Source organism: Macaca thibetana, chromosome 1, assembly GCF_024542745.1.
Source record: "Macaca thibetana thibetana isolate TM-01 chromosome 1, ASM2454274v1, whole genome shotgun sequence".
NCBI classification, from domain to species: domain Eukaryota; kingdom Metazoa; phylum Chordata; class Mammalia; order Primates; family Cercopithecidae; genus Macaca; species Macaca thibetana.
In genome coordinates this window covers 155,362,352-155,386,696 of record NC_065578.1, presented here as the reverse complement: position 1 = coordinate 155,386,696, position 24,345 = coordinate 155,362,352, and the positions used below count along the sequence as shown (strand labels likewise).

Here is a 24,345-nt window from a genome sequence, read left to right as displayed (position 1 = left end):
AATGAATGTAAAAATTACCTGCAATAATCTCTACCTAGTAGTATTCTTAAGCTTCTTTGCATATTATTTTACACTTGCATTTACACTTTGAGATTATATTGATTGCACAATATTGAATCCTGCTATTTTTTCACCAAATGACAAACATTTCTCCCATCATGATAACAGTACATAACCACTTGACATTTCATGTGTTGTTTTTTGCCTGTTAACTCTATTGCATTCATTTACTTGCTTACTCTTAAAGTATTCTTAGCCACTTACAATGTACCATACATTGTGCTTATGTGTGTTTTCTTTCACATGCTAAACTAGCTTCTGATGAAGAGACATTTTTAAAAAATATATGCTATATCAGTTTTTACTTTCTCTAGGGAGAAAAATTGATTTTTTAAAAAACATCTCCCAAAATCTCTGAGTATCATCAAATGAGAAATGTTCAGCAATCAACTGAGCAACTTAAACAATTGAAAAATGAATTTACGAAAATTTCAGTTAGCCTCATCTTTTTGGAAATACTACTGTTTTACATCAAATTACACCTCAAATTGTGTACACTAACTACTGATCACCTTTTAGTAGGTATAAAGTCCTTAAAAATTTTGTTTCAACTTTCCCTTTTAAGGTTGGAATTTTGACCACAGTGTTCCACAGGAACAACGTGAATCATCTGTGGCAAAACATGCTAGTCAAGAAGTGAGTTAGAATCTGTGCCAAGCTAAGACCTTGTGCACCCAGGTTCTGGGGCGGAGTAAAGAGGCAGGCTCCAAAGACATAGCTGTGTGTTGGACATGAGAGTGTTTGGAGGAATACAGGTAACAGGTGATGCTGGGAAGTCTTGTGAGATGGAAAAAGAACGAAGATAAGGAATCTGGTGGCAGTAATAACTGGGGAGCAGACAAACTAGAGGGCCTCATCAGGAGGTTCGTCAATTGGTGGAAGGACACCATTCTCGGCCTTAAAACGAGAGGCTGCAGCATGGCTGGGGAAGCACGTGGATACCTCGTACTAAATCCACTACTGCAGCTCATTCTTGACTGTAATTAGAAGAGGAGGACATGCTTTCTGAAGCTGACCCCTCCAAGATGACCAGTTACTATTTCTGCCCCCTGCTACCACTGTGGTTTAGAACAAGAGACTCAAAAAAATTTCTTCTGTTATGGGTGACCTGTACGTTTTCTAGAATGGAATGAGGCTCTTTATTTAGTAGCTCAACTCTGAGAACACTTTTTCTTTGGACACAAAAAAGGAAAAGGTCAAGTTAATCATTAATCTCTCTCTTATTTACTAATGTCTCCATTTGTGCCATACTTTCTGTGTCCTACACAGCAGCCATCACAGAGGGCAATAAACACTTCTAATGACCTTGTAATTTATATGGAAATTCTAGCATCACGATTATCAGCCTGTAAATTCTGGGTAGTTCAATTGCTGACCATGCTGTTAACTAAATGAAAACATCCTGTTATTTCAGTGTCCTTCCTTGACAAAGTACTATACAGCTGAAGAACATCTCAAATACAATTTTGGTTGGAAAGGAGCCAATCGATTTCAACAGAATCAAATCTGGGCTTCATAAAGTCTTTGAAGTGACTTCACAGAGATGCAGACATGTGCACTTGAAGATGCTGCCACTTCCCCAGTACCTAGCAAAGCTCCTCCCTCTTTGTGTGCATCACTGTGAAACCCCCACCCTTCTGCCTCGTGCTAAACGCACACAGTACCTAGTCAGGGGAAAAGACTGCATTTAGGAGATAGATAATGGTTTGGATTACTTAAAGAAATAAGGTGTTGCCTGGAATTGCTGGTTTATAAGTTGGTCATTTTTCTTTTTTAAAATATTTGTAATATGGAATGTGCTCATTAAGGAGAGCTTGGAAAATGTAGAAAGTTATGAAAAATAAGTCACATATAATTATGCTACCTAGTGATAACCACTCCTAATATTTTGATTCATTTTCTGCCTATCTTCTTTGACATATGTGTTTTTTTTTACAAATGTACTTTTTCCCCCTTAGTTTCCTTTTATTTTATAGAGCAGAACCCTAGTCTTTTAAACAGTTTGGAGTGAAATATATGCTGTATCAGTTTTTTCTCTAGGAAAAAAATTAATGTACTAAAAAGGCATTAAATGACTACTGTGGTTAAGACCACTTGAGAGAAATATTTGGAATATAAGCTTTGGATATTTTCTTTTCTTTCTTTCTTTTTTTTTTTTTTTTGAGACAGATTCTTGCTCTGTTGCCCAGGCTGGAGTACAGTGGCATGATCTCGGCAACTTCTGCCTCCCGGGTTCAGGTGATTCGCCTGTCTCAGCCTCCTGAGTAGCTGGGACTATAGGTGCCCGCCACCACACCCGGCTACTTTTTTGTATTTTTAGTAGAGACAGGGTTTCACCATGTTAGCCAGGACGGTCTCAGTATCCTGACCTCATGATCCACCCGCCTCAGCCTCCCAAAGTGCTGGGATTACAGGCGTGAGCCACCGTGCCCAGTGAGCTTTGGATATTTTCTAAGCTTTATTTCAAAAGTACTATGCTCTGTATAAAAAAGAACAATAAAAATTGAAATGAAAGAATAATTGTTATTATAAAAGTAAGTAGCTTTTGTATGAATTCAGAATATACTAAATTAACTTTTAAAAGCACAATTTTAAAAATATTTATCAAAATAATAAACATGTTCTGGCATTTTTAAAATAAGTGACTTTGTGTTCTTTAACCAGTCTACATCTTTAGAGATCAAAAATTTGTTATGTTATTATGGGCTATGCTAATGACCTCTAGAAAACATCAGAATATTTCTGGATATTTAATAATAGCTTTATATATGATTACTGCTTATTTCTGTATAATTCTGTTTAATAGTTGCTTCAAAGGTGAATTCGGCCACATTTATTTTGACAACAATATAAAGAGAGAGATAGACATGAACCTGAATTTCAATTTTAAATCATGCAAGATAGGACAAAAAACAGCCTAAGAAAAATCTGTCAGGCCTTTGAGCCCAATCCAAGTCATCGCATCCCCTGTGACTTGCACATATATGCCCAGATGGCCTGAAGTAACTGAAGAATCACAAAAGAAGTGAAAATGCCCTGCCCCGCCTTAACTGATGACATTCCACCACAAAAGAAGTGAAAATGACCGGTCCTTGACTTAAGTGATGACATTACCTAGTGAAAGTCCTTTTCTGGGCTCATCCTGACTCAAAAAGCTCCCGCACTGAGCACCTTGTGACCCCCACTCCTGTCCTCCAGAGAACAACCCCCTTTGACTGTAATTTTCCTTTACCTACCCAAATCCTATAAAACGGCCCCACCCTTATCTCCCTTCGCCAACTCTCCTTTTGGACTCAGCCGGCCTGCACCCAGGTGATTAAAAAGCTTTATTGCTCACGCAAAGCCTGTTTTGTGGTCTCTTCACACAGACGTGCATGACAAAATCAACTGATAAACTGCAAGAAAAAAAATGCAACTTATACCACAAAGGGTAATTGTTTTATTATTTAGAGAGTGCTTAAAAATTCAAAGACCAAACTTCTCTCCACCCCACAAAAATGGGCAAAGGACATACAGCTAGGTCACCAAGAAAGAAGAGCAAGTAGGCAGTGAAATACATGTAAAGATACTCGATAGGACTTTTGCTTATCTGGATCGTTAGCAAATCTCTTATTTCTTGGGATTTTGAAGAAGTAACTTTTAAAAGAGGACTTAAGACTAAATGTTTGGGAATTGGCCTTTTTTAGAATTAAAATTTCCCAACACAAGAAAAAAAATCCTGTGTTCTTTATGTTCCAGAATGGGGTAGGTCACTGAGCAATATGATTAATAAATATGTAATGCCTGTGTCTTCTGTTTTGTTTTGTTTTGGAGACAGGGTCTTGCCCTGGGGCTGGAGTGCAGTGGTGCAATCTAGGCTCACTGCAACATCCCCTGTGAGTTTTTAATTGCAAGAAAGCCAAAAGATTTTTTTAATTACATCAGTTATAATGGGAAATACTGTATATATTATGATAAAATACTTTATTGCCAACTTGTATTATTAAACAATTCTGCTGACCTTTGACCTTACATTTACATCTGAAAAGCAGTGTGATAGGAGTTATTAAGAAACTATTTTTGGCAGATGGAGGGGTACTTGGAACGTTTTAGTTTCTTTTAAAGTAGCTCCAGAAATGTTTCTTGTCTAGCAGGAAGGCCCTGGCTCTCAGAGCTGGGCCAGCAACCTTTAATATGCAAATGCAAGCCATTAGAAACTGGGTCCACCCAACATGGTAATTCCCACTGTTTTCCTCTTGCCCTAGCCGGGACGTGTGCCTGGCCATGTGGCCGCCCCCACATATCTCCCCATGTGTAGAACATCTTGGTGCCCTGTATTTGCATATTAAAAGGCTAGGGTGGGAAGGCCAGTTTTTCACAGTCTATGTGAATGACATCCCTGGCCAAATCAATCCCCTGAGCCCTGTGCAAATCAGACACCTCCTCCTCCAGCCTCTACATATATTTGGCTGTTTTCCACCCCACATGGGGGTCTCCTGTCTTGGGTTTGGAGCCCCTCCACCCTCTGTCTCTGTAAAGGGGAGCTTCTGCCTTCTTTCATGCCTATTAAACTCTCTGCTCCTTAAAACCACTCCATGTGTGTCCGTGTCGTTTTTCCCAATTCAATATGAGATGAAGAACCTGGTTGGTGTTCCTCCACTCCTCAGAGCCGTATCATTTTGGTGCATGGGCCAGGAAAGGAAATTCATTCATCAGACTGGTGAGTATGGAGTGGATCTCAACTTTAAATCTGTCCTTTAATCTCAAGGCTGTCTTCCAGCTACCCTGTCACCAAACTTTCTCTTTTCAGCAGTCTCTTACCCTCTCTCTGTGTGTCTAATGTGCAGGAATCTTTACAGTTCATGGCAAAAACAGTTCATGGTCTGTTAGAAAAGATCACGAATCATGGCAGGCAGTAACTTAATAAACGTCTCTTACTCTCTACCGTTTCTCTGGCGAGCACATGGTATTTCTAAGCCACCTAGTGGAAATAAAAATTCTCTTCATGAGACACATTGCTGGTTCTCTGCAGTACATTGCAGCTTTGCTACTTTTCCATTTTGCACTTTTCTACTGCTACTTCTGTGGACGGGAAAGCTCTGCTTTTAACAGTTAGGAGCAAGATGTCTTCTGCAATCACATTTTAGTCTCCATACTGTCCCACTGGCAGAAAAACGAACATTCAGTTTCTATGTTCCTTTAAGGCGTGTATTCTGTCTCCTATTAAGACAGTACTTAATTAGTGAGGGAATTTTAAGTCCAGAAGTTAACCGGAACCATTTTTCTGTGGGTAAATGCTTTAGCACGGACTATAATAGCAGGATATAGAGTTCAATCTAGCATGCCCCCTCCCTTACAGGGACCTTGCCCAATTACGTGATTTTTCTTGAAATCCATTTAGGAAGGAACACAGGCCACACAAGTCTAGAAGGTCAAAGGGAAATAAAAGGCAGAGGACTAAGACTGCTTGGGGACGGCGTGACTAAGGCCCAAAAGTTTAGTTCCTCTGGTGCCATAGCTTGGAGGGTAACGCCTGCAGTCATGGGTGGCACATTTAAACAAGTGCTGGGAATCCAGGAACCCTGGAGGGAATATAGTTGGGGGGACGCCCTCTACTGTTTTTGTCTCTATCCTGGGTCACATACCGAAAGGAAGGAGACTAAAAGGACGCTTTTATTCTCACTTCTCTTTCTAGATGGATAACAAATCATCTTTTAACATGCACTCCCCTGGAGTGTATTTTAAAGCACTGGGACTCCTTCGACCCTGAAACTTTGAAGAAAAATGGCCTATTTTCTTTTGCACAAGGGCATGGCCTTTTTACTTCCCCAAAATTAAAGAAGTAAGTTACAGGGGAACCATCTGAGGATCCCCCTTATTTGGGGGCCCTTCAAGTTCCCTTCTCATTGCAGGGCCTCAGACAAGTAAAAGGAGTCTTAGGACTATTTTCGGACAACCCTGATGGGTATATAGAAGCTTTCCAAAATTTAACTCAGGTATTTGACTTCTCATGGAGGAATGTTATGCTGTTTCTAAGCCAAACCCTAACTACAGCTAAAACAGGCAGCTCTGCAAGCAGAAGAGAATTTTGGAGATGAGCAATATGTCTCCTATAGTAGGCCAAAAGGGAAAAGAGAAAATAGGGAAGGCAAAGAAATAGGGGAAACACCATTCCCAATAGGAAGAGCCAATACCTCTTGACAACCCTAACTGGAACTCCTTTCTAAGGTGTTTTTCCTGTTTTTGCAGTTTAAAATGGATTCTATCTCTTTCATAATGTTCTTCCAACCTGGGAAATGTTAATTTTCCAAACCTTAAAATGCTTGGCTTAGAGTTGAGCCAAGGGGGAAGGGAACCCAGAAGCCTGATATGCTGGCAAAAGGGTAAAAATTTCTTACTAGTCAGGCTTTTGACTTCTCTCTCCCTGTGCAAACCAGTAAACGGGATAATAAGGATCATAATTTATATTATCTGTAAAATTATAATTAATGAAAAAGGATTTGTGAGGTTGGTCTTAAGCTGCAGACAATCTGATGTGCTCTGCATGTCTTTCTGTATGGTTCTGTCAAAGAAAGGGTATCTTAGGTTAGGATGCAGGCCCAGTACCCCATAAGCCTGCTGTTCAAGGCAGCCCAACAAAACGGTCAGTAACGAACTTGGCTACAGGACTCCATCTTGTTTCATGTCCTTGGGAACATAACCTGTAACCACATGGCAATACTTTGTTTTAGTTTCTGCCATTTTACAATGGTGGCTGTCTTCTTGTGCTGAGTCAGTTCCTGGGTGACAGCCACAAAGTCAGATAAGCCAGTTTGTCAATGTGGGTGGTGCCAGCTAATCCATCATGAGCAGGGTTTACAAAATATCTTAAGCACTCATCTTGAGAGGGTCAAAATCTTGTAGCCTCCAGCTGCATTACCCCTAAGTCATGGTTTCTAATCTTATGGCTAGTTTCTTGGTCTGGTCCCCTGGCAAGAGGGGAGTATATCTTAAGAAAGTGCTGTTATCATCTTTGTTTTAAACTATACACTGTAAACTAGACTCCTCACAAAGTTGGTTCAGTCTATGCCCAGGGATGGGCAAAGGCAGCTTGGGGGCTGGAAAAAAAATGGAGTTGTTTGGGTTGGATCTCCTTCGCTGTCTCAGTCACAATTTGGCAATGAGTTTCAAGAGCTGCCTATCTCCCCTTACAAAATACCTTGTACACTTGTAGTTAAATCATAACCTACTTAAGGCTTGTTGGTTTCACCCGTGAGGTTACTTTTTGTAAGGTTTAAGAGTAAAAATCTTAACTGCTTGGTGTGGCTAAAGTCAAGTAACAAGGAGTTTAAAAGAATTTGCTTAAAGAGTGCTCAGCTTAATTAAAAGTCGATATTCAAGTTATAGGTATATTTAAAACTTTTTCTGGAAAAAGACTCTTCTGTCAGCTGAATCATTTTTCTCAATTTTTTGTCTTACCACTTTTAATGCATGCATGAGAGGCCCTAAGATAACTTCTGGTAGCATGGGACTCCTTGGGAAAACTTCTGGTAGCATGGGATTCCTTGGGAAAAACCGAAGACGCCACTTTGGGGAAAAAACAAAAAACAAAAAACAAAACTGTTTTCCTCATGAAACCCCAGGAATTAAAAGGAGATAGATCCCTCTCAAAATCAAAGGCTGTGTTCTGTTTTGCATTGTGTTATCTGACGGTTTTGAGTTTTGGGGTATGAAAAATTACTTCGCATTTTGAGAGAGCTTTGGTGTGTAGTAACCAGGTAGGAAATATACTTTAAGGGATAGCTAATAGCAGTTATAAATCAGAGAATCATGCTCTTGGCCTCCTGAAAGATATGGAAACATCCCCACCCCATCCCACCCCCAACTAAGAGATGAGACTCCCATGAGGGATGGGCTAATTACAAAATAAGCCGATTGGTTTTGGGTTGCCTTGCAATGAAATACATGATAGAAGCACTACACTGTTTTCTCCCATAGTATCTATATGGTCTTTTCATAAATCGAGCATTGAAATAAAAGTATAGCAAGGAAGTCTTAAAACACTAAACTGCCCTTTAGTAAAAGGGTTATAAAAAGTTTGTTAAGCTTTCACCTCATGGTCAAATTGGATTAGATGGAATAATCTATAAGGTTTCATTTAAACAAATTGGGGTTTACATTAACAAACTAATGCAAGGCTAAAATTTGTCTTTGAACAGGATTTTCATGTCATAGTAAAGGCTAACGAAACGTTTTTGCCTTTTGAGTCATCATTTTGGCAAAATAATTTAAGGCAATCTGGAATTCTATTTCATAACATCAAGTGTTCTAAACCTCTAACATTTTAACAGTCATCTCAAAATCAAACTTCAAGTTTCAAAATTTTCCTTCCTGAGGGATGGCTTTTTGGATGGTTCAGAGGGCCCCTGAAACATTCAGAAAAGAGGTAAACAGGATTATTTGACATGTTTAGTCATATGAGATTGCCAAAATGATGTCCAATCTTCTTTTAAGCCATATTTTGATGAATAATATGTGTTCCAAAATTAGATGGGATTTCCAAAATTCTAATGTCTAAGTATATGCTATCAGTCATAATTAAGGGTAAAATTACTGGAAGCCACAGAGATAAATAAACTTCTTTTTCAGTCATGTTTTTAATTGTAACTATCTGGGAAATGTTGCCATTCACAGATAATTGTTCGTCTTGCTTTGTTTCTTCTCAAAACACGGTTTATAACCCAGCTATATTAAGGACTTTAACAAGTGTTCTCAAATGCAGGTTTTTAACAGCATTGAACACTGTAACACTGGAATAGAGAAAGGACGTACAGGACTCATAAAGAACTGACATGTTCGCAGCTATTAAACAAAACAAGAGTTAACTAAAGGGACTGCACTCAGAAAGTTAAAGCAGACTTTTTAACTTTTGCTTGGAATATTTCTGGTCCTTGTTTTTTTTTTTCAGAGTCAAGGAAACTTATTTTAAGCTATTTCTGGCCTTTAATAATTGAGTAAGGTTTACTACTGTGAACAAAATTTGGAGCATGTTTATTTTTCTCTGCCTGCTTCCTCTGGAATTTGGAGACTATCTGTGAGTATTCTTAACTTATAGCAATATAGTTGTTTGCATCAGTGCAATAAGAATCCTTTTTTTTTTTTTTCAACAGGACACAATTGGAAAAACTGGTTATTTTACCAAGGCTTTGACTGAAAGGATGTGTTTCCCTTTAAGGAATCAAGCTTGACATGCAGAGCCAATAAAAAGCCCTTGGGGAGAACTGGTCTCATACCTTGTCTACACAGTACCTGCACAGAGTTCCTAACCTGCGGTCAGTAAAGAATGTCACTTTCTAATAGGTCTGGGAGTTCCGAGTTTATCTTGGGATCTCAAGAGGCGAGGATCACCCAACTCACAGGTATTTGCGGATACAAACCCATGGTGGGCTCTGAAGGTCTTATCTGGAATTCCTTATGGAACAGAGTTTCATCAAAACCAATCCAAAAGGCCTATGTAAAAATAACCATTCTTGCTGCATTTTATGCAAGTAATCAGGCCAAGTATAAGATTAAAGTTTATTCTACAAACAACACACATGGTCCTATCATAATTTGTTTTTTACCAAAAACGAGGACTGGAGAGAGAAATTATGCTCCAAAGCTTATCACATATTTGTCATTAAATCCTAGTTTCATTAATTGTTTTTAAGCTTTTTGCCTACATTTTAAACTAACCCTGCTTATTCCTGAAAATCAAGTGATCTCCTGCAACTTGGAAGAAACAAAAAAGGATGGGTAATGTAAAAATCTGGATCAATATGCGAATTCTGGGCAATTATCCTGCAAATTCTGCCAGGTAATGAAAGTAAGCAGGGTGCCCATAAACTGGAGGTTTCTTTGTTTGGGAAAATAAAACCAAGGAACTTCACAAACCCCAAAGGGAAATTGTATATCTTAGAAAGTAAAATTTTAGATGGAAATTATCTACCACAACACACTTGTGGCAATTGCTATACTCACTCTACTGTATGTGATGGAGTTATACATGGTAGCATCTTCTAACTGAAATATTGGACAGAAAGTTTCCATTGCTGTATATTTTGCTTAATTATTATCCTTACAGGAGGGATAATAGTTACTAACAAAAAGGAAGCATCAAAGTTTTACTGAGTCTGCTAGGACTTTTTATTGGAATTAGTGATGCACTTTCAAATGAAACATGCTGCTTCTGTATTAACACCTCTACTAAAGTACAGGAAAATCTACAGGTACTTGAAGATCAAATCTAGCCGGGCGCGGTGGCTCATGCCTGTAATCCCAGCACTCTGGGAGGCCGAGGAGGGCGGATCAGGAGGTCAGGAGATCGCGACCATCCTGGCTAACACAGTGAAACCCTGTCTCTACTAAAAAATACAAAAAATTAGCCGGGCGTGGTGACGGGCGCCTGCAGTCCCAGCTAATCGGGAGGCTGAGGCAGGAGAATGGCGTGAACCCGGGAGGCGGAGCTTGCAGTGAGCCAAGATCGCGCCACTGCACTCCAGCCTGGGCGACAGAGCGAGACTCCGTCAAAAAAAAAAAAAAAAAAAAAAAAAAAAAAAAATCTAAATCATCAACAAGCTCAGGAAAAATGCAGGCTTTAGTCCCGGGTAGTTACAATCCCTCTTTAATGAATTCCAGTCTTCTTTATGGAATTGGTTAAACCCTTTATTAAGCCCTCTCTTGCTTATATGTCTTGTATTAATACTTAAACCCTGTATACTCAATACTGTAACTCAAAATTGTTTCTTCTCTAGAAGCAACCAAACTCCAAATGGGTGCTGCAAACTGGATCACGCATGGACACACCCTATTTCCAAGAACCCTTAGATAGACCCCAGGAAGAGCCCTAGCTGGTGTTCCCCATTTGACGTCCATTTTCAGCAGGAAGTAGCCAGAAAAAGTCATCACCCAATAACCGCCTAACAGCAATTAGGTTGTCTCCTCGGGGGGTTGGGGGAGAATGTGATAGGAGTTATTAAGAAATTATTTTAGACATATAGAGAGGAAAAGGGGTCCTTGGAAAGTTTTCATTTGTTTTAAAGCAGCTCCAGAAACGTTTCTTGTCAAAAAGAAAAGCCCAGGCCCTTAGAGCCAGGCAGGCAACCTTAGATATGCAAGTACCGGCCATTAGAAACTGGGCCCACCCAACATGATGATTCCCATGGTTGTCCTCTTGCCCTTGCCCCAACATGTGCCTGGCAACATGGCCCCACATATCCCCACGCGTGTAGAACATCATGGTGCCCTGCATTTGCAAATTAAAAGACTAGGGTGGGAAGGCCAGCTTTTTCGCAGGCTATGTGAATGACATGCCTAGTGAAACCAATACGCTGAGCCCTGTGCAAGTCGGGCACCACCTCCTCCAGCCTCTACATATATCTGGCTGGCTTCTGCCCCACTTGAGGTCTCCACTCTCGGCTTTGGAGCCCCGCTCTCTCTGTCTCCATACAGAGGAGTTTCTTCCTTCTTTCTTCTTTCTTTCTTGCCTATTAAACTCTCCACTCCTTAAAACCACTCCACATGTGTCCATCTTGTTTTTTCCAATTCAATGCGAGACAAAGAACCTGGTGTTCCTCCGCACATCGGAGCCCTATCAGCAGGCGCTGGACACCAATTGCTCTCTGAAGCTATTCCTAGTACTAACATTCTTTGTTTTGTTTGCTTTTTTGGCACACCAAGTATATAAAGTTTATGAGGCTTAAATGAAATTTTCTTTCTACCATTACAATGAGAAAGGAGTAAAATACTTTATTTTTATTTTGCAAATCGACTTATGGAATATAATTTCTAATATACTTATGTTTTTAAAGCCTTCAAAAGCCAAGAGGAAACAAAATACTATCCATTCCTTCTGAGAAATGCACCTCTTTCTATACCTGATTGTTTTCATAATCCCTGTGTTCATATGTAATGCCACAAAAATGCTCTTGATAGTAACAGGAAAGAGGATCAGACACAGCTAACCATAAAGGTCAGTTGGCTGGCAGGTGCTTAGTATATGCAAATAGAGGCCCATTCATACTACTACACCTGCTCCTGAAAAGCATAATGTAAATACAGTATACTAATTTATGAGGCAAAGAAACATCTAACATCAAATTTTATTTTATTTTATTTTTGTTTTTTGTTTTTTTTTTTTTTGAGACGGAGTCTCGCTCTGTCGCCCAGGCTGGAGTGCAGTGGCCAGATCTCAGCTCACTGCAAGCTCCGCCTCCCAGGTTCACGCCATTCTCCTGCCTCAGCCTCCCAAGTAGCTGGGACTACAGGCGCCCGCCACCTCGCCCGGCTAGTTTTTTGTACTTTTTAGTAGAGACGGGGTTTCACCGTATTAACCAGGATGGTCTCGATCTCCTGACCTCGTGATCCGCCCGTCTCGGCCTCCCAAAGTGCTGGGATTACAGGCTTGAGCCACCGCGCCCAGCCCTAACATCAAATTTTAAAAGAGTTGGCCACAGTTTAATGACATCCCTGCACACCAGCCACCACCCACACTACCCTTCATAAGCCCCTTAAAGGAGATCCCATAGTTCCAAACGTGGTCCACAAACACACATATCCTCCATTCTCTCCTTTTCTTCTCTTTGGCAGTTTGACAAAATCTATAGGAGGAGTTGGAGGAAACATTAGTGTTTAATCTCGTAAATCCACTTCATTCAAAGCTTTGGCTTCAAGCTCTACCCCTGTTAAGGCCTCAGGAAGTTCATTGTCGACAGCCTCCCTTTGAACTGGTCACTAAAATGATCTCAAGGCTAAGGGATAGACCACAGCTCCACTTTACAAGTAAGCTTGCAACACCTGATTTAGGAAAGTTTGCTGTGCAGACATTTGTAGCTCATCCCTTTTACAGACAGATCTCGATTTGTTTTCTAGGGTCTAAAATTATTTAAATCAAAATCTCTCAGAACTTTCTGGGCATTTGGTAAACTCATGCGGGGGGAGAACTGGCAGAGACATGTTAAATGCCCTTGACCACAAGAACCATTCATTTCATCCAACATTTACCAGTTATTCATTGTATACCTATTATAGATTTTGGCACTGTAGATATAATGAGAAAATGCTATCCCTGACTCATGAAACTTATCCAAAAAGTAGAGAACAAGGCTCAGAGCCATTCAAATGAAGCCTCAGTTGAATCAAATAAAAATAAGTTTTAAATATTTAATGTGAAAATCTTCGAGTATGTTAAGAATGGCTTGATTAACCCCAGGGATAGAAATTTTACTGATTGAAAGAAAGTTTCAATAAAATATCAATCTTTGAATCTTATCTGACACTTGAAACTAGGAAATCAAACACTAGCCATATTTTTTCTTCTATAGTTTATAATAAAATTCCTCATGAGAAAAAAGACATTTTTCTTCCAAGCCTGAAAATAGATGGAGAATTTTTAACATTTATTGTTGCAGAGGACAATAAATAGACTATCCACTTTCGCAAATGAGTGCTGGCATTGAGCCACAGAACATGTCTGTCATATAACTCTTTCACACCATACATTAACAGAAATAATAATTTCCCCTCATTGAGTTTCCTATTTACTATCTCTTTAATTGTACCTGCTTTAATTGCTGTCATGGAGCGTCTGAATTTTATAATCCAAGATACTAAGATGTTTATTTGATATACCACCTCCACACTTAATGTCTTATAATCTCTGCCAAGAATTTTAAAATTTTTGTTGGTCTGACAGGAAGAGGAATTCCATGGTTTGGTGAACCCAGAAAGTCTTCAGTACATCTCAGTTATAAAACTGCTAAATACACTTAAGTTCTATAATTCTATAAGACCCATTTGAGGTTTACACACTGAGCATCCAGTTCCTCATCTTCCTCTTCATAGGTTAACCCTGTGTAATACAAGTTCTACTCCCATAATTCTATGAACAAAACAGCCCTTGATACATAGGTTTGATTTTTAAAATATATTTTCTTTACTTTATTCTAAATGTAATATAAGGTCAACATAGAAAACAGAAAACTGAAAAGCATAAGGAAAGTGAAATATCTATAATCTTATCAACCATTATTTTTGTTGTATTCCCAGTTTTTTATATATATTAGTATGGTACTTTTAATAAAAGTAATGCCAAAAGGCATATGCCAATTTGAACTCTGCTTTTTCCACTTACAATTATATCAGTTTCTCATATTTGCTATTCTTTTGCAATATTTGCTGCATAGAATTCCATCACACAAAGCTAACTACCAGAAATTCCTTATTACTTTTGCTAGACACTTAAGGTTTACATTTTTTAAAATTTATAAATCTTTGATCACAGCTCTGATGATTTCTCTGGGAACTGATAGCCTAACAGAACTCATGTCCACTTTAAGACTTTTAACATTCTGAAAAATTGTATTACAAACAGAGTGCTGGTCTCCCTGCAACACGTTCACTCACACTGGCTGAGGTTTTAATTCTTTGCCAGTCTGAGAGGAAGAAATGCCAACTCTTTGTTTGCTCTTGTAATGCCAGTCATGTCCCTTTTTTTCCTGTTACCAGTCATACCGGTTTACTACTCAGAACCCTACAAATCAATCCTGCTCATTCTTAATTTTCCGATATTCTTCCTAAGATTGTTTCACCAGAAAACTTCTCCCCCTTATCCACTCTTCACCTAACAATTTCTACCCACCCCAATCCTCCTGCATTCATTGCTTCCAACTGGCACGTAGGACACCCTTGGTCTTACATTGTTTATGCATGTGTATTTCGTCTTCAATAAAACATTCAGTTGCTCAAGGGCAAGGGCCCCATAGAGTCTCAATATGCTAACGGCCTGGTGTTGCCTAATAATTTAGATTCTGAGGGGTCCTCTCCAGGGAGGGGAGCAAAGAGCAAATTATCTTAGGGGCTGGGAGTGCAGAAGTCAAACCTTTGAGATTGTGAAAACAAGACGGCCCCGAGAAGATTCAGTAGCAGGTATTCAAGCAGGAAAAACTCACATATTGTTTCTAATAATGCCTGACTAATGCAAAATACCAAATAAGGGCCCAGGCAGTCCAGACAGCCTGCAGGGCCCCAGGATAAAACTAACCCTGAGGGGTGCTGGCCCACGGTGACCCCCTGCCTGGACTCTGGATCTCTGTTTTTACGTCGAAGTGCTTTATTCTTGATTCTCGAGTTCCCGGAAACGATGACCAAAGCAGCTTAGTTCTCCACCCTTCCTTGGTCACAAATATGACGATGAGGCAGCCCTTTCCCGCACGACGCCTCAGGCTTCCGGGATGGTCAGCCAAAAGTTTACCAAGAAAAGAGGCGGGTTCGGGAAGCCAGGGCAGGTAGGCCCCGCCAGGGCCACGCCCTGTCTCCTCGAAGGCCAACGGCTGCCTCTGAGCCCCGAGGCCCGACCCCACAGCCCGCCGATTGGTCCCAGCCTCCCTCGTGAGTCGACTGACTTCCGCCCCCGGCGCGGTTCAGGCCACGCCCACCTGTTCTGCGGCCCTAGATACTTTGTGAGTTGGTGATTGTTGCGTACCATAGCCGGACTCAGAAGGGGCTTCCCTGCTCGGCTGGCTCTCGGTTTCTCTGCTCTCCCTCCGGAAAAATAGCGGCGTCTTCCGCATCGCGCCATGGCTTCTTCCGGCCGCCGCGAGCGTCCCTTTTCTTCCGGTCGGTTTCCTGGGTTGCTTTTGGCTACCCTCGTGTTGCAGCTATCCTCCTTCTCCGGTAGGACCCCGGGGCGAGTTCGCGCGTCCGCGGCGAGGCTAGAGCTCTGCGCAGTCAGTCGGGCAGGAGGCGCGGGGCGGGGCTCACTGCACGTCGTGCCTGCCTGGGATAGAGAGCGAGGCCAGGGTTCTCCGAGGGGTGTAGTGCTCAGATCCCGGGGGTATGTGGCGGGGATTGCGGGGACCACGCAGAGCCCGAGGTGAAGCTTGTTTCGGGGCGTGGTGTGCGCGGCCGGCATTTACGCAGGATCTGGCTGTGTCCCCTTCAAAAGCGTGAACAGTGTTTTCGGGATTGAGCCCTGTCGACAAGGGGAGTGCGGACTGCGCGCCCCAGGTGAGGGCTTGCTCTGGAGTGCACAGGTGCGTGGGAGTGTTGCTAGGGCCCGTGCTGTGCCCGTGGTGAGAGTTTGCCCTGTGTTCCCTTGGTGCCTTGGTGAGTGGAGTGTTCATTAGGGCTTGGACAGTACCCGCGGTAAGGGTTGCAGTGCGTCTGCTGTGCCCCATGTGCTGGACTGGGCTGGGCGAGAGGGGCCTGGCCAGGTGTTGCTGGGAGCCTGTTGTGCGCAAGTGGCCTGTGTGCGGAGTTCACTGTGGGCAAGACAGCTAGCTCACTGTTTGCTTTGAATGGAGTGAGCGCGGACGCTGGGGCTGGGGAGGGCATATTGGGTGAGAGCAGGCTCTCAGTGCCTGGTGTTAGAGAGGTGGTAAGGGTGCGCCATGCTTTTTGTGCCTTCTGTGAACAGACTTCTGTGTTGCCTGAGCTCCTATTAGTTTTTAAATGGCTGCTTTTTTGGGGGTGGGTGGACCATCGAGTCATCTTCCTGTTCCCAACCAATAGAGACAGTATCTGATTCCATTACCTAATGGATTTTTGACATTGTTTTCCTTCTTTTCATTAGAGTCATATTTGAGAGATGTGAAGCAACCTAAAAAACACTGGTAACCAAGCCTAGTGAGAAATTAGTACCCTAACAAAGGAAGGCAAATAATGTTAATCTTGTTTTCCCCTACAGCTCATAAACTAAAGCTTAAGGCCTATCCCACTAAATTTGTATTGTATTTCATTGAATGGAATCAGTAATTTTAAAAATGCATGCTAGGCCAGGCGCAGTGACTGACGCCTGTGATCCCAGCAGTTTGGGAAGCCCAGGCGGGGTGATTGCTTGTGCCCAGGAGTTCGAGATCAACGTGGGTAACATGGCAAAACCCCATCTATACAAAAATTAGCGGGGCATGGTGGTGTGTGCCCGTGGTCCCAGCTACTCTGGGGGCTGAGGTAGGAGATTCGCTTGAGCTCAGGAGGTGAAGGCTGCAGTGAGCTGTGATCATGCCACTGCACTCAAACCTGGATGACAGAGTGAGACCCTGTCAAAACAAAACAAAACAAAACAAACCGCTAAGAAATACATGCTTATTGTATGACACGAACAGAATCAAAAGACAACTATTTTTAATATTTTGGTATATTTCTTTCTGACTTTATGTGCGCTTCATGTGTATCTATGTCCAAATTATATTTAGGATCTAATAACGTATAGTTTCTGTGTTGCATTTTTTTCCTTAGGAGCATTTGCTCAACGAATATGGGTTTTGTATGTCTATTGCTATTACACTGGTAGGCAATAACAAACCATTCCTATTTTCTTGATCCTTTTTTCACTATTGGTTTACACACACGTTCATGCAGGAAGATAAGCAGAGACTTTGTTTTGCTCGATGCTAAGTGCTCAGTGCCGGGAACACAGTAGGTAACCAATCAATTATTTGCTACAATGTATTGGGAGTGGCAGACATTAACCAAAACTTAATAGTAACAAATAAATTATGAACCAAGGGAAGTTCTCTGGAGGAAAGGCGTATAATTTTCAGATATAAATCTGACAGCATTTAACAGATGTCTCGAGGGAGGGAAGGCTTTTCTGCTCATCAAACAGACTTTGGGGCATCTGTGCTTGCTGTTCCCTCAGCCTGGGAACACTCTCCTCCTGACCTGCTGCAGAAACAGGCTTGCTCTTCTGCAAAGTCAGCTGGAAGGTTATGCCCTAGGAGACCTTCTCTGAACGCGCCCCCCCCCCCCCCCCCCCCCCCGCCCCCGCCCCCGCCCCGCCCCCGCCCCCGCCCTCGCCCCCGCCCCCACAACGTCCCCGCCCCCGCCCCCACAACGTCCCCGCCCCCACAACGTCCCCGCCCCCACAACGTCCCCGCCCCCACAACGTCCCCGCCCCCACAACGTCCCCGCCCCCACAACGTCCCCGCCCCCACAACGTCCCCGCCCCCACAACGTCCCCCATCTCAGGTTGAACATACAACCCGGTTCAAGTCCCTCTTCACTTGTAATCACCCTTTTAAAATGACCTTTTCTGTTCTTTGTCTCTCCCTGTTAGAATGCAGGGATCCTGCCTGTGTTGTCATACTTGTGGTTCCAAAAGCCCCATTTGTTTGCCTCCATATCTGTTAAATACCAGAAAATTAAATATACTATTCGGCTGGGGATTAGAGCCTAGGAAAAAGCTCCTCCTGCCTCCAAGAGGAAGGTTGTTTAAAGAGCTCTGCTCAGGATGGTCTTTCTGTGGTACCTAAAAAGCTAGGGCAGGGGCAGCTGAGGGCCAGAAAGGATCTGTCTCCCCTGTTTGTGTTAACTTTGCAGAGCTTCCGGTACTTCAGTCTTGCATCTCACTGATCATTAAAACGTTCATTTTGAAGGAGGGTGATGGGAGTAGGGAGCAGTGGTGATAAGAAAACGAGAGGACTTTTTCTTTTTGTCTTTTACGATTAATGCTTAGAATAGGCTTAGTGCTAGAAGTGCGGCCTGAGCAACATAAGGAGAGCCCACCTATACAAAAAATTTGCCCACCTATACAGAAAATTAAAAAAAAAAATTAGCCAGGTGTGATGTTGCACGCCTGTGGTCCCAGCTACTTGTGACGCTGAGGGGGGAGGATCACTGGAGCGCCCGCGGTCAAGGCTGTAGTGAGCCCTGATTGTACTCCAGCTTTGGTGACAGAGTGAGAGACCATGTCTCAAACCAAACAAAACAAAACACAAACACACACAAAACAAAACAGGAAGTTGAAGAAGATGATGAATGCGATTTGAAATAGAGGAACATACAAAAATAAAATGAATAGGGTGCAACATGGAAGATAAAACTAAGAATGAAGAGAAGGAAAAACAAGGTTAAGTTTGAGGTTCATAAGCATAAATCAAGACAGGTATGAAACCTAGAGAAAGTGAAAATGAGAACTCACGATGTTAGGCAGAGAGAATACATGGATTAAAATAAACATTCAATTTTTGGAGCAACTCAGTCTCACAAGGAGAAGGTTTTGTAAGCAGACAGTGCTGTGCATGGGAGACCTGCCCTCTCAAAAGTAATTGCCAAATGGTTCCAGATAGCTGAAGGAAACAATGTATCAAAGTTCAGGCCAGTCTCATTCATTCCTCCAGTAGAGGAACTGCTTTTTTGGACAAAATCCCCAATCTCCTGTTGTGTGTGGTCTCTTCTGCCTATTTTAGGTGTTTTCCTTATTTCCGATGAAAGAAGCCAAGATCAGTAAGTGCTTACACAGTAGCTTCTCAGTTGCTTACTCGGCATACTACCATGCAAAGAGAGCAGTCCATATCCGGTCACCTGCCAGGATACCAGAAGACTGGGAGATAGGCAGCACGAGAAATGGCCTAATCTTCTTTCTCCACTGTGCTGTAGAATGATTGTTTTCAATATGAAATTGGTTACAATATATTATTCACATTGTTTTGTGTTTGACAGCAGTGGACTTTGAGTACCAATTTTTTTGTGGATGGCTACTATGAGTGCCATATTGTGCTGCGTGTTGTGGCTGCATGGATGAATGGAGTTGGCCATGTTAACTATTAAACACAAAAGCATGTGATAATTACCTGAGAGATCCATGCAGGAGGAGATTCCAGGGGAAGTTGACTGATCACTGCTTCCCAGGGGGAGGCAGAAAATGCTTCCTGGAGGAGATGATGGGTGGATTAAGGAAGATAAGAGTTGAGCAGGAGTTGTAGCTACTGGCCAGGGAGGAAGGGTATTCAGAGCAGAGGGAGCAAGGTGAGCAACAGCACCAGGATGTGACACTACTGGACTGCCAAACTACTCAGTGTGGCAGAGTAGGGCAAAAGAGGCAAGAAATAAGGAAGAGGATTAAATCACAGGGCAAGTAATTCTGAAAAGCAACAGGCTTATCAGGAATAAACACTCATCATCATAAACTCAGACTTTCACGTTATTATCTGCCCTTTTAGGGCAGCTTGAGCCTTTTGTTTGACTTAGCACAACATGAATCCAAACTAGGGTTGTTTGATCTCCCCAGGCACAGTAGCAGACAATTTATTGAATACTTATTGGCAGATAGAGTTTGTCAGTGTCAGCATTTCTTTTTTTTTTTTTTTTTTTTTTTTTTTTTGAGACGGAGTCTAGCTCTGTCGCCCAGGCTGGAGTGTAGTGGCCGGATCTCAGCTCACTGCAAGCTCCGCCTCCCGGGTTTTTTACGCCATTCTCCTGCCTCAGCCTCCCGAGTAGCTGGGACTACAGGCGCCCGCCACCTCGCCCGGCTAAGTTTTTGTATTTTTTAGTAGAGACGGGATTTCACCGTGTCAGCCAGGATGGTCTCGATCTCCTGACCTCGTGATCCGCCCGTCTCGGCCTCCCAAAGTGCTGGGATTACAGGCTTGAGCCACCGCGCCCGGCCTAGTGTCAGCATTTCTTGAGCACCCACGAGGTGGGTGGAGTCTAGTAGAAAAAGAAGAACATGTTCCTTGAACCCCAGGAACATGCCTTTTAAGAGAAGATAGCCTGAAGCGACAAGCTATTATAAGTTAGTGTTTTAAACTATGGAAGAACAATCTGAGCAGAGTGCTCTATACTGTAGAAGACTTCTTAGAGGAGAAGTTACTTTTGAAATGCATTTAGAAAAATGTGGGGAAAGATGCGTCTGTATATTTTTTAAGACCAAAGACATTAATGCTGTCTCTTCAGTTTATTGGTGAATGCTTATTCCCAAAGAAACCAAAAGCTAATAGGATTGTTACTTAAAACATGCAAGTCCCATTTCCTCCACTACTACCAGCACTCAGGTAAAAGCATGGAACAATCATTTAAAATCTTGCCAAGGGCCTTTCTGTTTTTTCTGTACTACTTGCTGCCAGACCACAGTCATGGCTCGTTAAAGTGCTATCGGTACTTCATCTTCATGTTCCTATTCTCTTATCCCTAGATGCCTGTGAGGCGCCACCAACATTTGAAGCTATGGAGCTCATTGGTAAACCAAAACCCTACTATAGGGTTGGGGAACGAGTAGATTATAAGTGTAAAAAAGGATACTTCTATATACCTCCTCTTGCCACCCATACTATTTGTGATCGGAATCATACATGGCTACCTGTCTCAGATGAGGGCTGTTATAGTAAGTAAACGAGCCCCCTTTTTTTTTTTTTCTGCTTGCTCTAGAGATTCCTTCCTTCCTTCCTTTCTTCCCTCCTTCCTTTTTTTTTTTTCCTGCTTGCTCTAGAGATTTGCACACATTTTGGGGTACATATTCCACTATGGTGATAATGATTTTCTTCTTGTGGAATGAGGTTTAAGATAGCAATGCATTATTGCAGGCTTTGAGAAATCAAAATCTCCAAGAAATCTTTTTCCTGGCAGTAGATTGCCTAGGTGAACATGAAACTGAAATTTGCCCTTATAATAAGTAAATAAAGAAAATAATATTCCCATGCATTCAAAAGAGCACTGCAGAATTTTGATTCTGATTCAGATCTGTTTTATAACTGGATTGAAAACCGTCAAAATTATTTTCTTTTAGGAGAAATGTGTCCACATATACGGGATCCTTTAAATGGTGAAGCAATCCTTGCAAATGGGTCTTACGAGTTTGGTGCTGAGTTACACTTTATTTGTAACGAGGGGTAAGTTGCTCCTTAGAGGAAATAAGGGAAATGTTAGTAATTTTATTTTTGTTTTGCTTCTCTTCTTAAGCTTTCCTGTAAACTTAATTTTGCTTTCTATGTGGCAAGTTATACTTCTAGCCAAACAACTCTTGGATGTTTTATGGAGATAGGCAAGATATTAAAGTAAGTAGAAAGTAATTGATACTGAAGGAAAGCAAAACTCCTTGTTATTTCTGACAATAAGTCTGTTGTAAGCATTAAGAATGTAGTAATCATGAGAATTTATCCTTCACAACTGAGTGTCCCCTATTTAAATCCGCCAACTGTTAGAGTTTAAGTAGGGCTCACAAAAATGAGAAATAGAATTGCCAACTACAGATACGCTTGTATCCAGATGACTCTGTTAAGTGTTACCAGACCAGACCAAAACTGACCTGGTTAGCCTTTACCATCATGTTCATCAAAATCTCTCAGTTGAAAAACCTTATTTTTGAGACTGCTACAATGTGAAGCATCTCAAAAACCGGTACTGAGCGCTCAGTAATAGCCTTTGTTCTGTAGAGATTTTGAAGTCTTATATATTGGAGATACTAGACATTTGAGATAAATGTGCATTTAGAGAGTAAATGTAATTTTCTGTCCATTTTCTCTTGCTAAAACAGAACACTTAAGGCTAGGCATTTATAAAGAAAAGAAATTTATTTGGCCTATGTTTCCGGAGGCTGGGAAGTTCAAGGGGATGGCAGTAGTGTCTGGCAAGGGCTTTCATGCTGCATCATAACATGCTGGAAAGTGAAAGGGAAATGTAGCACCTGCAAAAAAGACAAAGCACAAGGGAGGGGCTCTCGCTTTATAACAATGTGCTCTTGTGGTAACTAATCGAAGCCTACAAGAATGAGAGCACATTCCCTCAAGAATTAATGAACACCCTCTAGAAAGGCATTATCCTGCTTAATGACCTAATCATTTCTTAAAGGCCTCACCACCTCTCAGTGCTGTTACACTGGCAATTAAATTTCAATATGAGTTTTGGTAGAGACAAACCAGATTCAAACAACAGCAGCAATACACCATAATATAGAAAAAGTAAGTGAGTCTTGGAGGAAAAATCAGCTGTGACTATGTAAGGCAACTGACAGTTTTTAAAATTTGGTCAAGTAGAAATATTGGAATATTCAGTTGACACATACTGCTTGCTCGGCACACTGAGGGATACCAAAACTTTAAGACACTGACGTCGGGCACAGTGGCTCACGCCTGTAATCCCAGCACTTTGGGAGGCCGAGGCGGGCGGATCACAAGGTCAGGAGATCGAGACCACGGTGAAACCCCGTCTCTACTAAAAATACAAAAAATAAGCCGGGCGCGGTTGTGGGCGCCTGTAGTCCCAGCTACTCGGGAGGCTGAGGCAGGAGAATGGCGTGAACCCGGGAGGCGGAGCTTGCAGTGAGCCGAGATCGCGCCACTGCACTCCAGCCTGGGCAACAGAGCGAGACTCCGTCTCAAAAAAAAAAAAAAAAAAAAAGACACTGACCTTCCTAAAAGAAGTTTAACCTTATTGAGAGACAATATATACTGAGAGCTATAAAAGCAAAATCCTAAATGAGGAATACCAAATAAGTAGAATTATTCATGATGATTCAGAGTCCAGAAGGAGGAGAGATTCCTATGAATTTAAATCAGGGAAGATTTCATTGAGTATAGGGGTATACTTAATGAAAGTATTCCTATATTCAATGAGCTATTCCTAGAAATACACTCTGTTCTAAATAATATTAATAGGAGCTAAAACTTACGTGCACTAATTATGTGCCAAATGCTAACTTATCTAATCTCCTAAACAACCCCATGTACTGTTATCCCCTTTTAATCAATTAGGAAACTGAGTGAAGGAACTTTAAGTGATTTACCCAAGCTCAGGCAACTAGGTAAGTTGAGAAGCAGGGACTTGAATCTAGGCATTCCAGCTCTAGGGCCTGTTCTCTCTACACAGTCCTTGTCCTTACTGTGCAAAGTGGTGTGAGAAAAGGCACAGAAATGAATGTGTGATGTGATTGCAGGAGGCAGCAAAGAGGTTGGGCAGAAAGGTACAGCAGAGTTATTTAGACATCTTTGCTCTTGGCCAATATGTATTCAAATGGAGAAACTATTTGATTAAATTGCAGATTTATTTAGCACTTTCATTATATAGTATGTTGTTTAAGAAACCACCTCCTCAAACTACTGCAGTATAGAAAAGAAACCATATAAAAAGTTCCTTCATTATTATGTGTGTCTTATTAATTGCTATGTAAAACAGTAACCCTTTCCTTTCTCATTTAGTTATTACTTAATTGGTAAAGATATTCTATATTGTGAACTTAAAGACACAGTAGCAATTTGGAGCGGTAAGCCCCCATTATGTGAAAGTAAGTAAATTCTTTTTTTTTTAAATTTAGACCAGTAGTCCTCAAAGATTTTTGCCTCAGGGAACCCTTTACACTTCAAGATTAACAAAGATCCCAAAGAACTTTATTTTATGTGGGTTATATCTATTGGAATTTATCATATTGTAATTCAAACAGAGAGGTTTTTAAATAATTATTGATTCGTTTTGGTTTTGTTTTTGTTTTTCCTAAGACAGAGTCTCAGGCTATTTCCCAGGCTGGGGTGCAGTGGCACAATCTCAGCTCACTGCAGCCTCAGCCTTTCCAGTAGCTGA

At 41.6% G+C, this 24,345-nt stretch overlaps 3 protein-coding genes across 11 annotated transcripts in view; all 3 read left to right on the top strand.

Annotated features, from left to right (window-relative positions):
• CR1 (complement C3b/C4b receptor 1 (Knops blood group)) overlaps positions 1 to 1,519 on the top strand; it is a 235,393-nt gene extending 233,874 nt beyond the window's left edge. The window contains exon 39 of one of the 2 annotated variants that reach the window (XM_050781586.1): positions 1,475 to 1,519. In XM_050781586.1, coding sequence (XP_050637543.1) covers positions 1,475 to 1,487 — 13 coding nt within the window. In that variant the 3' untranslated portion in view covers positions 1,488 to 1,519. The remainder of the gene's footprint in view (positions 1 to 1,474) is intronic. The other variant, XM_050781567.1, reaches the window with a different exon arrangement.
• The window catches only part of LOC126949105 (complement receptor type 1-like), a 98,922-nt gene extending 97,361 nt beyond the window's left edge, over positions 1 to 1,561 (top strand). The window contains exon 19 of the mRNA XM_050781634.1: positions 1,475 to 1,561. The gene's annotated coding sequence lies outside the window, so the exon portion shown is untranslated. The remainder of the gene's footprint in view (positions 1 to 1,474) is intronic.
• Positions 1,562 to 15,461: 13,900 nt separating this feature from the next.
• CD46 (CD46 molecule) overlaps positions 15,462 to 24,345 on the top strand; it is a 39,574-nt gene continuing 30,690 nt past the window's right edge. For 5 of the 8 annotated variants that reach the window (XM_050781788.1, XM_050781748.1, XM_050781765.1 and 2 more), the window contains exons 1-4: positions 15,462 to 15,729; positions 20,969 to 21,157; positions 21,560 to 21,662; positions 23,967 to 24,052. In XM_050781788.1, coding sequence (XP_050637745.1) covers positions 15,633 to 15,729; positions 20,969 to 21,157; positions 21,560 to 21,662; positions 23,967 to 24,052 — 475 coding nt within the window. In that variant the 5' untranslated portion in view covers positions 15,462 to 15,632. Of the gene's footprint in view, positions 15,730 to 15,909; positions 16,089 to 20,968; positions 21,158 to 21,559; positions 21,663 to 23,966; positions 24,053 to 24,345 lie in introns of those variants that run through there. The other 3 variants (XM_050781772.1, XM_050781755.1, XM_050781779.1) reach the window with 3 other exon arrangements.